The sequence below is a fragment of the Nannobrachium achirus genome (genome assembly GCF_963921795.1).
Source record: "Nannobrachium achirus genome assembly, chromosome: 11".
NCBI lineage: Eukaryota > Metazoa > Chordata > Actinopteri > Myctophiformes > Myctophidae > Nannobrachium > Nannobrachium achirus.
Window position 1 is genome coordinate 1,440,001 of NC_137820.1, and position 17,500 is coordinate 1,457,500.

General features: G+C 42.2%; 1 protein-coding gene across 1 annotated transcript in view; it reads left to right on the forward strand.

Moving 5' to 3' along the window:
* Positions 1-9,240: 9,240 nt before the first annotated feature.
* The window catches only part of best1 (bestrophin 1), a gene marked incomplete at both ends in the record, with an annotated part of 19,504 nt that continues 11,244 nt past the window's right edge, over positions 9,241-17,500 (forward strand). The window contains 6 exons of the mRNA XM_080736226.1: positions 9,241-9,392; positions 12,561-12,655; positions 13,841-14,074; positions 15,135-15,289; positions 15,959-16,036; positions 17,151-17,303. Of these exons, the coding sequence (XP_080592352.1) occupies positions 9,241-9,392; positions 12,561-12,655; positions 13,841-14,074; positions 15,135-15,289; positions 15,959-16,036; positions 17,151-17,303 (867 nt within the window). The remainder of the gene's footprint in view (positions 9,393-12,560; positions 12,656-13,840; positions 14,075-15,134; positions 15,290-15,958; positions 16,037-17,150; positions 17,304-17,500) is intronic.

Consider the following 17,500-nt stretch of genomic DNA (forward strand, 5'->3'; position numbering starts at 1 on the left):
ACACACACACACACACACACACACACAGTGCCGGGTACAGCCTCTCACAGAGCTGAGAGCAGGAATAAAGCCAGGCTGGCAGGAACAACGTTAACAACAGTAACAACAGTAACAACGTTAACAACAGTAACAACGTTAACAACAGTAACAACAGTAACAACAGTAACAACAGTAACAACAGGAACAACAGTAAGTAACAACAGTAACAACAGTAACAACAGTAACAACAGGAACAACGTTAACAACAGTAACAACAGTAACAACAGTAACAACAGTAACAACAGTAAGTAACAACAGTAACAACAGTAACAACAGTAACAGGAACAGTGACTCTTAAGGACTTAAGATGAAGTATGAACTGCATGAATTAAATGCCAAGAACTTCTGATAAACAGGACCGTAAAAGCTCTTATTGGAGATGTTCCATTTAGGCAGGGTGTTTAACTGTACTACAGATGTCCCGAATCCCCATCACATATTTTTGCTCCCGAATCAATCCTGATCCGATCTTTCGAAAATGCATTAAGGCAGGGGTCTTCAACGTTTTTGTTTTCGTGATTAAAATCAATTACCTCAGTGCACACTGCGCAACCCCTTTGAAGTTCAAAGGGAGCCATTAAGAGTTCTGGCTGAGCTCCCCCTGACTAAAACCTCCCTCTGTTTCTGTTGACATTTAATGTCAACATAAAGAGTGGAACAGAACAGAAATACAGCCAGGGGATGAAACACCCCAACACAATAATATAGTTATAAAATACATTTACATTTTTGAATAGTCTTAAAGTTACATATAATTCCTTTAAATAAACGTATCCATTCTATCCAAGCTTCTTGTTTCACTTATTGCAGCATTGTATCAAAACACATTAAAAATAAAGCTCATCAGCTTATATATGTTTTAAATATAGACAAGGTGTTTCCCAATCTTTTTCTCACGATTCCGATCTTTTGAAAACCCCCCCAATCGGCCCGATCTCCCGATCCAATCAGGACATCCCTAACTTGTACTGTACTTCTTTTTTTTTTTTTTTTTTTTGTATTGACTATACTTGCTGTTCTCCATTTCTGTATAATACAATATTCACTAGAAGGTTCCTGGTTCAAATCCCCAGGGGCCTCACAAGGGGGTGGGGGGGGGGGGACTGAGTTACTAGGGTGGAGGGGCCCTAGTAACTTTGAAACTATTGAAAAATAGTAGATCTACAAGCACCGAGTGCCGCGCTGTGAGCTTGTAGATCTGCTATTGTTGAAAAGTCGTGAAAATGTATGCAAATCTTTGAATATATATATTTTTCAAGCAAACATTTGTAACTCAAATTTTGCTTCTGGGGGGGTCCCTGGAACTAAATATTTTGAGATGGGGGTCCGTGGCCAAATACATATCATTTTGGGGGTCCTTGACATGAAAAAGTTTGAGCACCACTGACATGGAAACATAGGTTTCTTGCACACATTTTCACAATTTTTCATGTGGGGCCCGCAGTGAATCCTTGTACCCAGGGCCCAGAATGTGGTGTGACGCCCCTGCACCCCCCCCCCCCCCCCCTCCTCCTGTCTCCTCCCTCCCTCTGCCTCTGAGCAAGGCACCAAGTCCTCTGATGTGTCGGTTCAAATCTTTTCCTGAAAATCTCCTGCAAAAGCAGTTTTTCCACAGGTTTCTTTCCCTGTTTTGTCTTTATATTTTTTTATAGAGAATGAAGCGTATATTTTTGCAGAAACTCACAAATGTAATGTGGGTCAGGGTTAGGGTATGATCCACTAGTACCAGGGTCAGGGTCAGGGTTAGGGTCAGGGTCAGGGTATGATCCACTAGTACCAGGGTTAGGGTCAGGGTCAGGGTCAGGGTATGATCCACTAGTACCAGGGTTAGGGTTAGGGTCAGGGTCAGGGTCAGGGTCAGGGTCAGGGTATGATCCACTAGTACCAGGGTTAGGGTCAGGGTTAGGGTTAGGGTATGATCCACTAGTATACCAGGGTTAGGGTCAGGGTTAGGGTTAGGGTATGATCCACTAGTATACCAGGGTCAGGGTTAGGGTCAGGGTCAGGGTCAGGGTCAGGGTCAGGGTATGATCCACTAGTACCAGGGTTAGGGTCAGGGTTAGGGTTAGGGCAGGGGTGCCCAACCAGTCGATCGCGGTCGACCGGTAGATCGCGGGCTGGTTACCAGTGGACCGTGAGATGATTTCAAATAAATAATTTATTAATTCGGGGGGGGGGGAGGACATACATCGGGCGTTTCAGTGAAACGACTCCGAGCGAGTGGATGATGTTGACTGAACTCAACTCAACGTGTAGTAGTCAGAGCATGTGAGCGGAGTGGAGCGGCAACTAAAGCCGCTCCGCGCTCCAGAGGGCTCTTGTCCCGCTCGCTCATCGCTCTGGTCGGCCACCGCACCGCTCCGCTCCCCGCCGCTCCGTCGCTCACGTTGATTTTCGCATTTCTCGCTCCGCGCTCGCTCCACGCTCCGCTCAGGGTCGTCAATCAGAGTCACCAGCCAAAATAAAAAAAGTATTTTGCTACCATATGCGAAACACTTTCTCCTTTGCTTTGCACAACAAGTGTTCCCAACACAAATGCCTGCGGTAACGTTACGTGAGCCTCGGCTTGATGGAGACCTGCGTTCACTGTTACAAAAGACGCCATCTAATCTAAGGCATTGTATTTTTTAATAAGACGGGCAATATTAAATCCAGCTGGTTATTGATTAATCACCACAACCGAGAGACGGAGGCGACTCGTGGCGTGTGTTTTTCAATCAGTCTCACTTGAATTCGTATCCGTTGACTGGCTGGTGATATATAACTTAACTGACACAAGGTAGGCTATGTATTATAAACATAGCCTACGTGTGTGGATGAGTGAAATCGTGATAAAGGGAATTCTCTGTCTGTTCTCCTCTCCGTCTCCGCGGTGCCAACAAGGCTTCACTGCACTAGTAGGCTACTGCGCACGGAGCGGAGCGGAGGAATGGAGCGGAGGAAATTCCTCGCTCCAGGAGATGTGCCATGAACATAACTGCTTTATTTGGATCAACCTACCTGTGTGAGTCTGCTTTTTCTCACATGAAGTTCATCAAGTCAAAGTACAGAGCCACAGATGAGCACCTTGTGGCCTGCCTAATTTAGACTAAAACTTGCAACCAGCTCATACAACCCTGACTTTGACAGGCTAGCCTCCTCTTCCCAGTGCCAGGTTTCCCACTAAGGCAGAGAGACTGACATGGAATAAAGGACAAAAAAAAAACTATAAAAAAACTATAAAAAAAGAAAAAGAAAAAAAAAACTATATAAAAAAGAGAACTATCAGTGACTTGACATAAATCCACAGGTTTTGTGTGAGTGTGTTGTCAGTGCATGTATGCAGAGTGTGCAATAAATGGTCATGCTGTCTGTATGCCCAATGTGAGAAGTTGCAATCGTTTCATTCAATTACAATTCCTACTATACAGTATGATTACAGTACAGTACAGTGAGTACAATGTTATAATATCTATTAATATTTTCTGTTTTTCACATGTATATTGAATGGGTGTTACGGTACATTTTGGGCTGGTAGCCCTCAGCTAGGTGGCACATTTTCAAAGTAGACCTTGGGTCAAAAAAGGTTGGGCACCCCTGGGTTAGGGTATGATCCACTAGTATACCAGGGTCAGGGTTAGGGTCAGGGTCAGGGTCAGGGTTAGGGTCAGGGTCAGGGTATGATCCACTAGTACCAGGGTTAGGGTCAGGGTTAGGGTTAGGGTATGATCCACTAGTATACCAGGGTCAGGGTCAGGGTCAGGGTTAGGGTCAGGGTCAGGGTATGATCCACTAGTACCAGGGTTAGGGTCAGGGTTAGGGTTAGGGTATGATCCACTAGTATACCAGGGTCAGGGTCAGGGTCAGGGTTAGGGTCAGGGTCAGGGTCAGGGTTAGGGTATGATCCACTAGTACCAGGGTCAGGGTCAGGGTCAGGGTCAGGGTCAGGGTTAGGGTATGATCCACTAGTACCAGGGTTAGGGTCAGGGTTAGGGTCAGGGTTAGGGTATGATCCACTGGTCCACTAGTACCAGGGTTAGGGTCAGGGTCAGGGTTAGGGTATGATCCACTAGTACCAGGGACGTGCAGAGAATGGGTCAGGGCCTTTGGTGAAAATATTGGCGCACAGCAACACATTGTAAGCTTGGAGGTGGGCTATTTTCAGAGCTTGATACCACACTGAACTAATAATGAAGTGAATACTGGAGATGTGGCGTAACGACATGGATTTCTACACAGAGATAGTCTAGTAATTCTAGGAAAAAAATCCACTCAGGTTGGAAAAAATTGTGTTATTTAGTTTCTCAACTGATTCTGACAGGAAATTAGGTCTACTAGCCAGGATAAAAAATCTACCATAATCTGCTCACTGCAAATACCCACAGTGGCCAAATCAAGTTGGGCTCCCATAACTAGGGGTTTGTCATGATGCTGAATCCATTGCAAGCATTTGTTTTGCACAAAAAACATTCCTTGGGCTAAAAATGGCCCCAGAAAATGATGGTCATCACTTTTCATCAGTTTTGTGGGCGTTTTCTGGGGCCAATGAATGTTTTTTGTGCAAAACAAATGCTTGCAATGGATTCAGCATCATGACAAACCCCTAGTTAGACCCCTCACATCCTACTTAAAGCAGATTTTTTTTCTGGGTATTTTCCTCCTGTATAGAAAGTCGATGGGAGCCCAACTTGATTTGGCCACTGTGGGTATTTCCAGTGAGCAGATTATGTTAGATTTTTTATCCCGGCTAGTAGACCTAATTTCCTGTCAGAATCAGTTGAAAAACAAAATAACACAATTTTTTCCAACCTCAGCTTTATTTTTACTGGACTAAGAGGGCAATTCTTTCAACATAAGATGCTGCATTCAAGTTCAGGAGAGTTTGGACAAGGCAATTCTCTTGAATGCTGCCTTCAGGAATGGCATGAAAAGGAAAGGAGGGAGCTTTTATTTCTTTCACCAGAGTAAAAACTGCATTCATGGTCTGGAGAGGACACAGGTAAAAGGGCCTGTGTGTTGTCGCTATCTGTGTGTGCGTGCCTGACTTTTTTTTAAACGTTTCATTTGTAAGAGTCGGTCTTTTTGGTTCCATTTGGATCACAGGCTGCTTCTGGTAATTAAAATGATGACCACAACGAGCCAACATGGCAACGACCTCTGAAACATTTGGTGAAGGAACAGTCAGTCTGTCAGCCATAATATCTGGAGCGTCAAGTTATTTTGTAGATCATTTACAACATTTACACACAACACACTGGACGACGCTCCACACGTCCCAGACTCTTCTCCCATCTAGCGCCCAGGCTGTGTTAGGAACTCCACATGGGTTTTACACTGTGATGAAAGCCAGTTAGGAATGTGTTTAAGAAAGAGTCAATTTTTCCACATCATATTCAGTAAATGAATAAAGCGGTTGTGATTCTACTGAAGTGTTTGTTGTGTTTTGTGGTCAGATTAACTGGACTGCTTTCACAATGCTGTTCTGTTTGGAGGGATTACTGCGTCAAGTGACCGGACACACACACACACACACACACACACACACACACACACACACACACACACACACACACACACACACACACACACACACACACACACACACACTTCTGTTTCCGCAGCCTCCATTACAGGGCCGTCAACACAGGCTGCTGCACTTCAAGTCACAGTGAGTATCATTCATTCATTCATTCATTCATTCATTCATCCATTCATTCATTCATCCATCCATTCTGCACGTTGTCTGTTCATTGGCTGATCAGTAAAACATCCTTTGAGTTGTGTTCATTTAAGTGTAACATGCTAGGGCATTAACGACTTGTGATTTTTGCAAGTCGACTCGACTCAGTAAAAAGTTGAGTTGAAGTCCTAACCCGGCTGCAGGGTGAAATGAGCAGAGATGGGCACACAATAGAAATACAATATTTAAAATACAAATTAAAAATACTGTGTGAAATACTTACCAGGATACTGTCACCAGGATAGTATCTTGGTGACAGTATTAGACCATGTACTGACCAAGGTATTTAGATTTTCTCTTTCTTTTTTCCTTTCTTTTCCAAAATATGTTTTTCGTATGTTTTGCCCATCGAGGGGCCACCACACATGTTTGTACTTAAACCTTAAAGTGAGGGTGCCAGCCAGACCCCTCTGGCACCTGGTAGTTGGTACTTTTACTTAAGTAAAGAATGGGAGTACTAACCACTGATCAGGGCCAATCACTGTGTCTGTAACATAGACTGTAAAAACACATGGATGGTGTGAAGCCATTGGTTTCTATGCTGCGAAAATGACGCTTTTTTTTTGTCCCTTGTATGGGTGTCACCATCATTGTTTGAATGGTACCCCAGAAATCATAAGGAATGCTATTGGCTGCCAACGGTCACGTGGAACCACAGGGATACATGGGAGAATGTGGTCGGAGCCTCCCGAAATAAAGCACACAAAGAAGAACACAGCCGGCTGGTATCAGTTTAGTTGGCCACGCCCCCCAGCAACTTTATCTACAATTTTAACATAAATGGGACCATATTTGCAAAAACACATATCATGGTGATTGAAAGGCAGTTTTTTTACTAGCGACAGGAACCATTAAGTATTTATGACGATGTTTATTAAGGTTAGAAAATCAAAGGGGTAAATGACTGGGGTCCAATGGAGAAATATTCTTTTTGGTACCTCGCGTGGGGAAAACAGCGCAACTAGCGCATGGGATCATGGGATCTTTCTGTTCCGGGAAAGCTCCATGAATAGTCCAGCCAACAACACCCCTGGTCTGTACACAGACCAGGAGGTCTGTACACAGACCAGGAGGTCTGTGTACAGACCAGGAGGTCTGTGTACAGACCAGGAGGTCTGTGTACAGACCAGGAGGTCTGTACACAGACCAGGAGGTCTGTGTACAGACCAGGAGGTCTGTGTACAGACCAGGAGGTCTGTACACAGACCAGGAGGTCTGTGTACAGACCAGGAGGTCTGTGTACAGACCAGGAGGTCTGTGTACAGACCAGGAGGTCTGTGTACAGACCAGGAGGTCTGTACACAGACCAGGAGGTCTGTGTACAGACCTCCTGGTCTGTACGCAGACCTCCTGGGACCACCTGGTCTGTGTACAGACCTCCTGGGACAGACATGTTCTATTTTACACACCATCATAATGTTGTTATTTTGATTACTGAATGTCTCCAGGTTTTACAGCAGGGGTCTTCAACAGGGTGCCGGGACCCCTAGGGGTCCTCAGAGTTACTACAGGGGGTCCTCCAAATCTTCCAATCCTTTTTATATTAACAACTTGAACCCTTGTGTCCATATTCTGAGAACTGTAGCCAAAAATAGCAGATCTACAAGCTCACAACGCCTCGTGGATCTGCTATTTTTGGCAAAGAGCTTTGGTGTAGAGGGGAAAAAGAGCAGACTAAGTACAGAGTGAAAGGTCAAATGTATTAAGTATTGACGGTTCAAGTTGGTTAAATATCTGAAAAGACAAATTGACATGAATCCAAAATACACTGATGATTGTGCTGTCAAACAATGAAACTATATGGAATCTCTGAACAGGTTGTGCAGGGGTCCCTGCTTCATCTCTCTCTCAACTATAAGGGGTCCCTGCTTCATCTCTCTCTCAACTATAAGGGGTCCCTGCTTCATCTCTCTCTCAACTAAGGGGTCCCTGCTTCATCTCTCTCTCAACTAAGGGGTCCCTGCTTCATCTCTCTCTAAACTAAGGGGTCCTTGGCCTGAAAACATTGAAGACCCCTGTACTAACAGTATGACCATGATTTGCTACAACTCTATGGCACATTATGAGTCCACTTACTATTACTAGTTTGGTGAAAATATTGGTGCACAGCAACACATTGTGAGCTTGTAGGTGGGCTATTTTCAGAGCTTGATACCACACTGAACTAATAATCAAGTGAATACTGGAGATGTGGCGTAACGGCATGGATTTCTACACAGAGAGGGCAATTCTTTCAACATAAGATGCTGCATTCAAGTTCAGGAGAGTTTGGACAAGGCAATTCTCTTGAATGCTGCCTTCAGGAATGGCATGGAAAGGAAAGGAGGGAGCTTTTATTTCTTTCACCAGAGTAAAAACTGCATTCAAGGTCTGGAGAGGACACAGGTAGAAGGACCTGTGTGTTGTCGGCTGCAGGATTACTGTAACTAATGTTATGTTTTCTCAACTTGTCTAAGAACAGAGTTGAGCTCCTGCTGTGAAAAAGAGCTCATTTATATTTATTTATATCCCCTTAAATGGGGAGTAAGCGGAGGTAGGCAACCTTAGGCAGGCTGCCAACATTGATTGGCACAGGGGAGGTGAATCACTGGCACACTGGCATGTGTGAGAGAGAGGATTTCATAATATATATATATATATATATATATATATATATATATTTTTTTTTTTCTCAATAAAACAAAGCCACCTAATTCATTAGTTCATTTGGTTCCATGTGTACACTCACAGAGTTACAGCCCCTATAAGGGTCAATTTGGTTCCTATTCCTAACTATCTACCATTTAGCATAACCATTGATGATATGAATGTTTTCTGTTTCAGACATGTGACCAGGTCAGGTGATCAGGAGGAGCGGGTTGATGAGAACATCCACAGAACTCTCTGATGTTTGGTTCTGTTGGAGCCACCTGCTGGTGACAGAGTGGAACAACCTGCTGCTGACGGAGGTGACATAGCAGTGTAACTGAGGGAAAAACTCTCTGGTGACAGAGGTGACAGAGTAAACAGAGGTGACAGTGTGACAGAGGTAACAGAGGTGACAATAGAGTGACAGAGGTAACAGAGGTGACAATAGAGTGACAGAGGTGACAATAGAGTGACAGAGGTAACAGAGGTGACAACAGAGTGACAGAGGTAACAGAGGTGACAATAGAGTGACAGAGGTAACAGAGGTGACAGGGTGACAGAGGTGACAATAGAGTGACAGAGGTAACAGAGGTGACAATAGAGTGACAGAGGTGACAATAGAGTGACAGAGGTGACAGAGGTGACAATAGAGTGACAGAGGTAACAGAGGTGACAATAGAGTGACAGAGGTGACAGAGGTGACAACAGAGTGACAGAGGTAACAGAGGTGACAATAGAGTGACAGAGGTGACAGAGGTGACAATAGAGTGACAGAGGTGACAGAGGTGACAATAGAGTGACAGAGGTGACAGACCAGAGCAGAGCGGCGGTCAGGTCAGAGGTCACCAGAGGTCATGACGGTCACCTACTCCCGGCGGGTGGCCGACGCCGGTCTGGGGACGTTCTTCCACCTGCTGCTGCGCTGGAAGGGAAGCGTCTACAAGCTGCTGTACCGAGAGCTGATGATCTGGATCATCATCTACTACCTGTTAGGAGTGTTCTATAGGTAGTTATATTATATTATATTATATTATATTATATTATATTATATTATATTATATTATATTATATGATCTGGGTCATCATCTACTACCTACTGGGAGTCTTCTATAGGTAGTTATATTATATTATATTATATTATATTATATTATATTATATTATATTATATGATCTGGGTCATCATCTACTACCTACTGGGAGTCTTCTATAGGTAGTTATATTATATTATATGATCTGGACCATCATCTACTACCTGCTGGGAGTGTTCTATAGGTAGTTATATTATATTATATGATCTGGATCATCATCTACTACCTACTGGGAGTGTTCTATAGGTAGTTATATTATATTATATGATCTGGATCATCATCTACTACCTACTGGGAGTGTTCTATAGGTAGTTATATTATATTATATGATCTGGATCATCATCTACTACCTGCTGGGAGTGTTCTATAGGTAGTTATATTATATTATATGATCTGGATCATCATCTACTACCTGCTGGGAGTGTTCTATAGGTAGTTATATTATATTATATTATATTATATGATCTGGATCATCATCTACTACCTGCTGGGAGTGTTCTATAGGTAGTTATATTATATTATATTATATTATATTATATTATATAATCTGGATCATCATCTACTACCTACTGGGAGTCTTCTATAGGTAGTTATATTATATTATATGATCTGGATCATCATATACTACCTGCTGGGAGTGTTCTATAGGTAGTTATATTATATTATATTATATTATATTATATTATATGATCTGGATCATCATCTACTACCTACTGGGAGTGTTCTATAGGTAGTTATATTATATTATATGATCTGGATCATCATCTACTACCTACTGGGAGTGTTCTATAGGTAGTTATATTATATTATATGATCTGGACCATCATATACTACCTACTGGGAGTCTTCTATAGGTAGTTATATTATATTATATTATATTATATTATATGATCTGGGTCATCATCTTCTACCTACTGGGAGTGTTCTATAGGTAGTTATATTATATTATATTATATTATATATTATATTATATTATATTATATTATATTATATTATATTATATTATATTATATGATCTGGATCATCATATACTACCTGCTGGGAGTGTTCTATAGGTAGTTATATTATATTATATTATATTATATTATATATATTATATTATATTATATATATTATATTATATTATATTATATATATTATATTATATTATATTATATTATATTATATTATATGATCTGGGTCATCATCTACTACCTACTGGGAGTCTTCTATAGGTAGTTATATTATATTATATTATATTATATATTATATTATATTATATTATATTATATTATATTATATTATATTATATTATATGATCTGGATCATCATATACTACCTGCTGGGAGTGTTCTATAGGTAGTTATATTATATTATATTATATATATTATATTATATTATATTATATATATTATATTATATTATATTATATTATATTATCTGGGTCTTCATCTACTACCTGCTGGGAGTGTTCTACAGGTAGACTGTATTATATTATATTATATTATATTATATTATATTATATTATATTATATTATATTATATTCATCTACCAGTAAGATGCCCTAAGGGCGAGAAGCGACTGTCAGGGAGGGCAGAAACAACAGACTTGAAAGAGGGGGTGGGGCTTCAACAATTGCAGCTTATTGCCATTGGCCGTCTAAGTCCAGACACCAAGTTCCGAGACGGTACCACGCTGCGAACTGGAGTTAAGGTGGTTTAAAGCCCAGCCAATAGGAAGACAGAGGGGGCGGGGCTTCAACAATTACAGCTCGTCCCTATTGGCCAGGAAAAGCCCAAGTCGTGTAAAGTGCTGTAAAGTTTAAATCACGTTGCTAGGCAGAGTAAGTCTGAGAGCAAAGTGTGACAGACAGACCTGTTTGTTTTCATAGTAACTGCTCCCTGACGGTTGCAACAAGCTGCTCCACAGAGAGCTGATGATCTTCACTGCTCTCTACTACTTCCTATAGGAGTCTTCTACAGTTTAGACTTCATATAGGAGTCTTCTACAGTTTAGACTTCCTATAGGAGTCTTCTACAGTTTAGACTTCATATAGGAGTCTTCTACAGTTTAGACTTCATATAGGAGTCTTCTACAGTATAGACTTCATATAGGAGTCTTCTACAGTTTAGACTTCCTATAGGAGTCTTCTACAGTTTAGACTTCATATAGGAGTCTTCTACAGTTTAGACTTCATATAGGAGTCTTCTACAGTATAGACTTCCTATAGGAGTCTTCTACAGTATAGACTTCCTATAGGAGTATTCTACAGTTTAGACTTCCTATAGGAGTCTTCTACAGTATAGACTTCCTATAGGAGTATTCTACAGTTTAGACTTCCTATAGGAGTCTTCTACAGTATAGACTTCCTATAGGAGTCTTCTACAGTTTAGACTTCATATAGGAGTCTTCTACAGTATAGACTTCATATAGGAGTATTCTACAGTTTAGACTTCCTATAGGAGTCTTCTACATTATAGACTTCATATAGGAGTCTTCTACAGTATAGACTTCATATAGGAGTCTTCTACAGTATAGACTTCCTATAGGAGTATTCTACAGTTTAGACTTCCTATAGGAGTCTTCTACAGTATAGACTTCCTATAGGAGTCTTCTACAGTTTAGACTTCATATAGGAGTCTTCTACAGTATAGACTTCCTATAGGAGTCTTCTACAGTTTAGACTTCATATAGGAGTCTTCTACAGTATAGACTTCCTATAGGAGTCTTCTACAGTTTAGACTTCATATCAGGGCTTTTCAAACTCTTTTGACTCGGGGCCTGAATAACTCTTTCATCCACGGCACCCATGAATTACACAGTTAATTGTGGGCTCGCTGAAAGGCGAGACTATGTATACCAAAACCTTATAGGTTAAGTTTATTCTCCTAAAATAAATTACCAACAGTACAAAGGCAGGGCCCTTAGCCAATGAGGGAACAGTGAGCCCACACTGTTTCGTAGGAACAGGATTTCTACCTTTTCAAAACAGAAACTCTTACATGGTGTGTGTGTGTGTGTGTGTGTGTGTGTGTGTGTGTGTGTGTGTGTGTGTGTGTGTGTGTGTGTGTGTGTGTGTGTGTGTGTGTGTGTGTGCGTGTTGTAGGTTTGTGTTGGCTGACAGCCAGAAGAGGTGCTTTGAGAAGCTGTCTCTCTACTGCAACCATTATGGAGAACTCATCCCTGTTTCCTTTGTTCTGGGTGAGTCTGTCTGTATTCTATATACAGTATATATATGTTTTAATCATCTAGACTCTAGATGATAAAAAAGGGAAAAAGTCTAGATTCTAGAGTGGTGACCACCGTGCCCTGTAGCCTATTAGCTCAGCTAGACTCTTATCTGCCATTGCTAACACAAGGCAGCAGATCGTGTCTAACTGGGTCTAGACTCTTCTAGAGTACAGAGCTGTTCAACTATGTACATGTTCTCAGCTCACAAGTCGTGAGGAACCAACCAGGGCCCAGTATGCAAATGTAGGGCGGGGCATATCACCTTTGTGCTACTCTGATTGGTTGTAGGGGAGGGTGTGTCATCTTGGCACTACTATGATTGGTTGTAGGGGAGGGTGTGTCATCTTTGCAATACTATGATTGGATATGATTTTGTATTTATTTTGTATTTTTTTTTTTTTTACAAAAATAGGGGTATGGGCTTAATATTGATGACATCAGGGATCTCCATATATGGCCATTAATTTATTAGTTAATACATTTTTCCCATTGACTATTGAAACTTGACTTCAGTTCATTATATCTCCTCTTTAATTATGCCAAATGGTATTGTGTTTGATATCATTGTTATCAGTGATTTGTCACCTTTACAACAAGGTACAGACTGTAAGGATCTGGCATTGGTGGAATGAGCAACACAGCCAAACGTGTGGTTTGGGCCCCTCCAGGCCTGCAATACTGTTTTTTTGGTGTTCACCTTTGTTGCTTGTGCTTGGAGCATTGAATGATTGCACTCTCTCACAGTAATAAGGAAAAGAAGAAAAAAAAAACACATATTGGCCATTTTTACACTTTGTAAATTTAAGCTCAGTGTCAGGGAAGGCCAAAACGAGTTTAAATGCCAGCAGAACAGTATATTGCAAACCATTTTGCCAACATTTTGGTCGGCGCTACCCAGACATTTGGCTGTGTAGCTCATTCCACAAATGCCCGATAATTACAAGCTGTACCTCGTTGTAAAAGGTGACTAATCAATGATGAGAATGATATAAAACACATATTATATTATATTAAAGGGGAGATATAATGGACCGAAGTCAAGTTTCCTTTCTTTTTGTGCTGAGTTTAAATACATTTCAGATGATAGTATTTGTGAAAGGGTGTTGTCCCTTTGGTCAGGTTTCTACGTGACTCTGGTGGTGTCCCTTTGGTCAGGTTTCTACGTGACTCTGGTGGTGTCCCGCTGGTGGGGTCAGTTCGAGAGCGTCCCGTGGCCCGACCGCCTGGCCGCCCTGGTGGGAGGCCACGTGCGCGGCACCGACGAGAGCGCACGTGTGACCCGCCGCACGCTGATGCGCTACGCTAACCTGAGCGGAGTGTTGATCTACCGCTCTGTCAGCACCGCCGTTTACAAGAGGTTCCCTACCATGGAGCACCTACTGCAGGCTGGTAGGTCTACTAGAGGTTCTACTGGTAGGTCTACTAGAGGTTCTACTGGTAGGTCTACTAGAGGTTCTACTGGTAGGTCTACTAGAGGTTCTACTGGTAGGTCTACAAGAGGTTTCTACTGGTAGGTCTACCAGAGGATCTACTGGTAGGTCTACTAGAGGTTCTACTGGTAGGTCTACTAGAGGTTCTACTGGTAGGTCTACTAGAGGTTCTACTGCAAGCTGGTAGGTCTACTAGAGGTTCTACTGGTAGGTCTACTAGAGGTTCTACTGCAAGCTGGTAGGTCTACTAGAGGTTCTACTGGTAGGTCTACTAGAGGTTCTACTGGTAGGTCTACTAGAGGTTCTACTGCAGGATGGTAGGTCTACTAGAGGTTCTACTGGTAGGTCTACTAGAGGTTCTACTGGTAGGTCTACTAGAGGTTCTACTGAAGGATGGTAGGTCTAGTAGAGGTTCTACTGGTAGGTCTACTAGAGGTTCTACCATGGAGCACCTGCTGCAAGCTGGTAGATCTACTAAAGTAATAAGCCACAAGAGGCGAGTGGTTGCCTTGGTATTATACACCGGCTGAGAGGCGTTGGGAAACACAAGGCATCAGCCGAGTGTTTCCGACAGTGTTTCCGACAGCCGAGTGGTGCCTGGAGAATAGAGGGCGGTAGGCAGTCTGGTAGGAAGGTGTTTTTGATTGACTGAGTATTTTAATAGACAAAAATGGAGAACAGTACAAGTTTAGTCAATACAATAGGAACATGATTAACAATGTTGGCACAATAGACTTCCCCCCACCCCCACTCCTGTCCATTGAGTTAAATAGGCAGCCATCTTGAGAGGTTTTCAGCCATTACTTTCAATGGTGTGACATCACTTTCCCTTTCTAAATAGCCATAAAGAGTGTGTTAGTCATTGGCTGATGTGTCTGTCACTCAGGGTTAATGACCAGTGGAGAAGTGTTCTGATTGGTTGATGTGTGTGTCACTCAGGGTTGATGACCAGTGAGGAGCTCAGACACCTAGAAGCCCTCCCCTCTCCTCACTGATTGGTTGATGTGTGTGTCACTCAGGGTTGATGACCAATGAGGAGCTCAGACATCTAGAAGCCCTCCCCTCTCCTCACAACAAGTTCTGGGTTCCCTGCATGTGGTTCGTCAGCCTGGCACTGAGAGCTCGCACTGAAGGACGAATCAACAACGACGTAGCGCTGTCTTCTATTCTCACTGTAAGATGTGTTAATAATACTGTAATATCACTGTAATATTACTGTCCTCTATTCTCACACTAAGATAAAAGGCCTACTGTAATATCGCTGTAAAAACACTTCTATTCTCACTGTAAGATATGTGTATAATACTGTAATATTCACTGTCTTCTACTCTCACTGTAAGATGTGTTTATAATACTGTAATATTCACTGTCTTCTATTCTCACTGTAAGATGTGTTCTGGCACTGCCTGGATTCAGAGAGCTTTTCACCAACCTTTGAAAAAACAGACCGATGTTCAGAATGATCCACGCACCGATCACTTTAAACACGGTTTAGGGTATCGGGGACTCTATGAGAGTCATATTGTCATATGGCATCTTTGGCGGTCTGGGCTTCGGAGTTAATAGTCTCTATTTGAGAACATTTAGCCAAACTTATAAGCAAACAATTCATTACAAATAAACAAGTCACATTTTGATAAACTATTCACGTGTAAATGGAGTAATATAAACTTCAAAACGTCAACATTTTTCAAAGGTCTCACCTACGTATACATTATACCGATGTCATCCAAACAGTCCAATCATGATATGCATCGGCCAAACCGATACATATCGGTCGGACTGATCTGAAAAACTCCTTTTCTTCTCTTGTTTCTCTGTCCTTTTCTGTCTCTGTCTTCAGGAACTGAACAGTTTACGGACAAAATGCATGAAGCTGTACAGTTACGACTGGATCAGTCTGCCTCTGGTCTACACCCAGGTTCATGTTGTTTACTCTGTAGAGTTAGTGCCTTGTTATTAAGCTCATTAGTTAGCTCGTTGGTTAGTTTGTTAGTTAGCCAGCTTATTATTTAGCTCATTAGTTAGCTTCTTAGTTAGCTTGTTAGTTAGCTCGTTAGATAGCTCGTTAGTTAGCTCGATAGTTGATCTTAGAGCTGTCCTTAAAGGTGGGGGCGGGCCTTTGTTGACTAATCACTTAGTTGATTTAAACCACTTGAACCCTAACAGACGTTTCGTTGCTGAGTGAGACGATATGTGACAGAAGGAAGACAGACTCTGGGCTCTATATTGATTGTCTTAAGTAGCAGCTCTTATGCCTTAAAGAGGCGGTGCCATAGTTTTGTACTTTTTCTGGTTTTCATGTGTCTATAAGAGGTTGACAGTACTTCATTAGACCCCCTGGTGTGGTTGTTATGAGCAATTATGCATTCTCTTTTTATTTGGGTTTTAGCTGGAGGCTGCTACCTGCTGGGTCAGATGTGCCGTTCCAAAAACACCCATACTTATTACATCACACAATCAACTCCTCCCCTAATTACCATTCACCAAACACTGTGGGAGTGGCTACCTTCAGCTGGGTCACCACCCACCATGACAACCAGGCATACTTAATGAACTGGGGGTGTGGCCACATAAAAACATCATCTGTACACTTTTTGGAAAAAATCTTCCTCCTAGTATAATCATAATAGTTGATAATCATGTTTTAGAGGGGGAATAAATCATGGCACCCGCACTTTAACTTAAAGGCCAGTCCATACTGTCTCAGACCACTAAACCTTTCATCTGAAAGGTCCGGTTCAACTACAGAATGACATCACTCGCATCTCCTTAAAAGCTTTACCTATAATTAGAGTTCAGAAAGCTGCACGTCGGAAAGTCTGAACTCTCAGATGAAAAGTTCGGTGGTCGGAGACATTATGGACAGACCTTTAAGTTAAGGCATAAGAGCTGATACTTAAGATAATTAAAATACAGCCCGATATCGGCGATATGTGATATAGGACGGAGAGGACGCATATAACGGTGTGTGTGTGTGCGTGTGCGTGCGTGCGTGCGTGCGTGTGTGTGTGTGTGTGTGTGTGTCCTACCAGGTGGTGACGGTGGCGGTCTACAGCTTCTTCCTGGCGTGTCTGATTGGTCGACAGTTCCTGGACCCCGCCCAGGGATACCCGGGTCACGACGTGGACTTCTACGTCCCCCTCTTCACCCTGCTGCAGTTCTTCTTCTACGTGGGCTGGCTGAAGGTCACGACCTTTAACCTTTAACCCTAACCCTAACCCTAACCCTGCTGCAGTTCTTCTTCTACGTGGGCTGGCTGAAGGTCACCACCTTTAACCTTTAACCCTAACCCTTTAACCTAACCCTAACCCTGCTGCAGTTCTTCTTCTACGTGGGCTGGCTCAAGGTCACGACCTTTAACCTTTAACCCTAACCCTTTAAC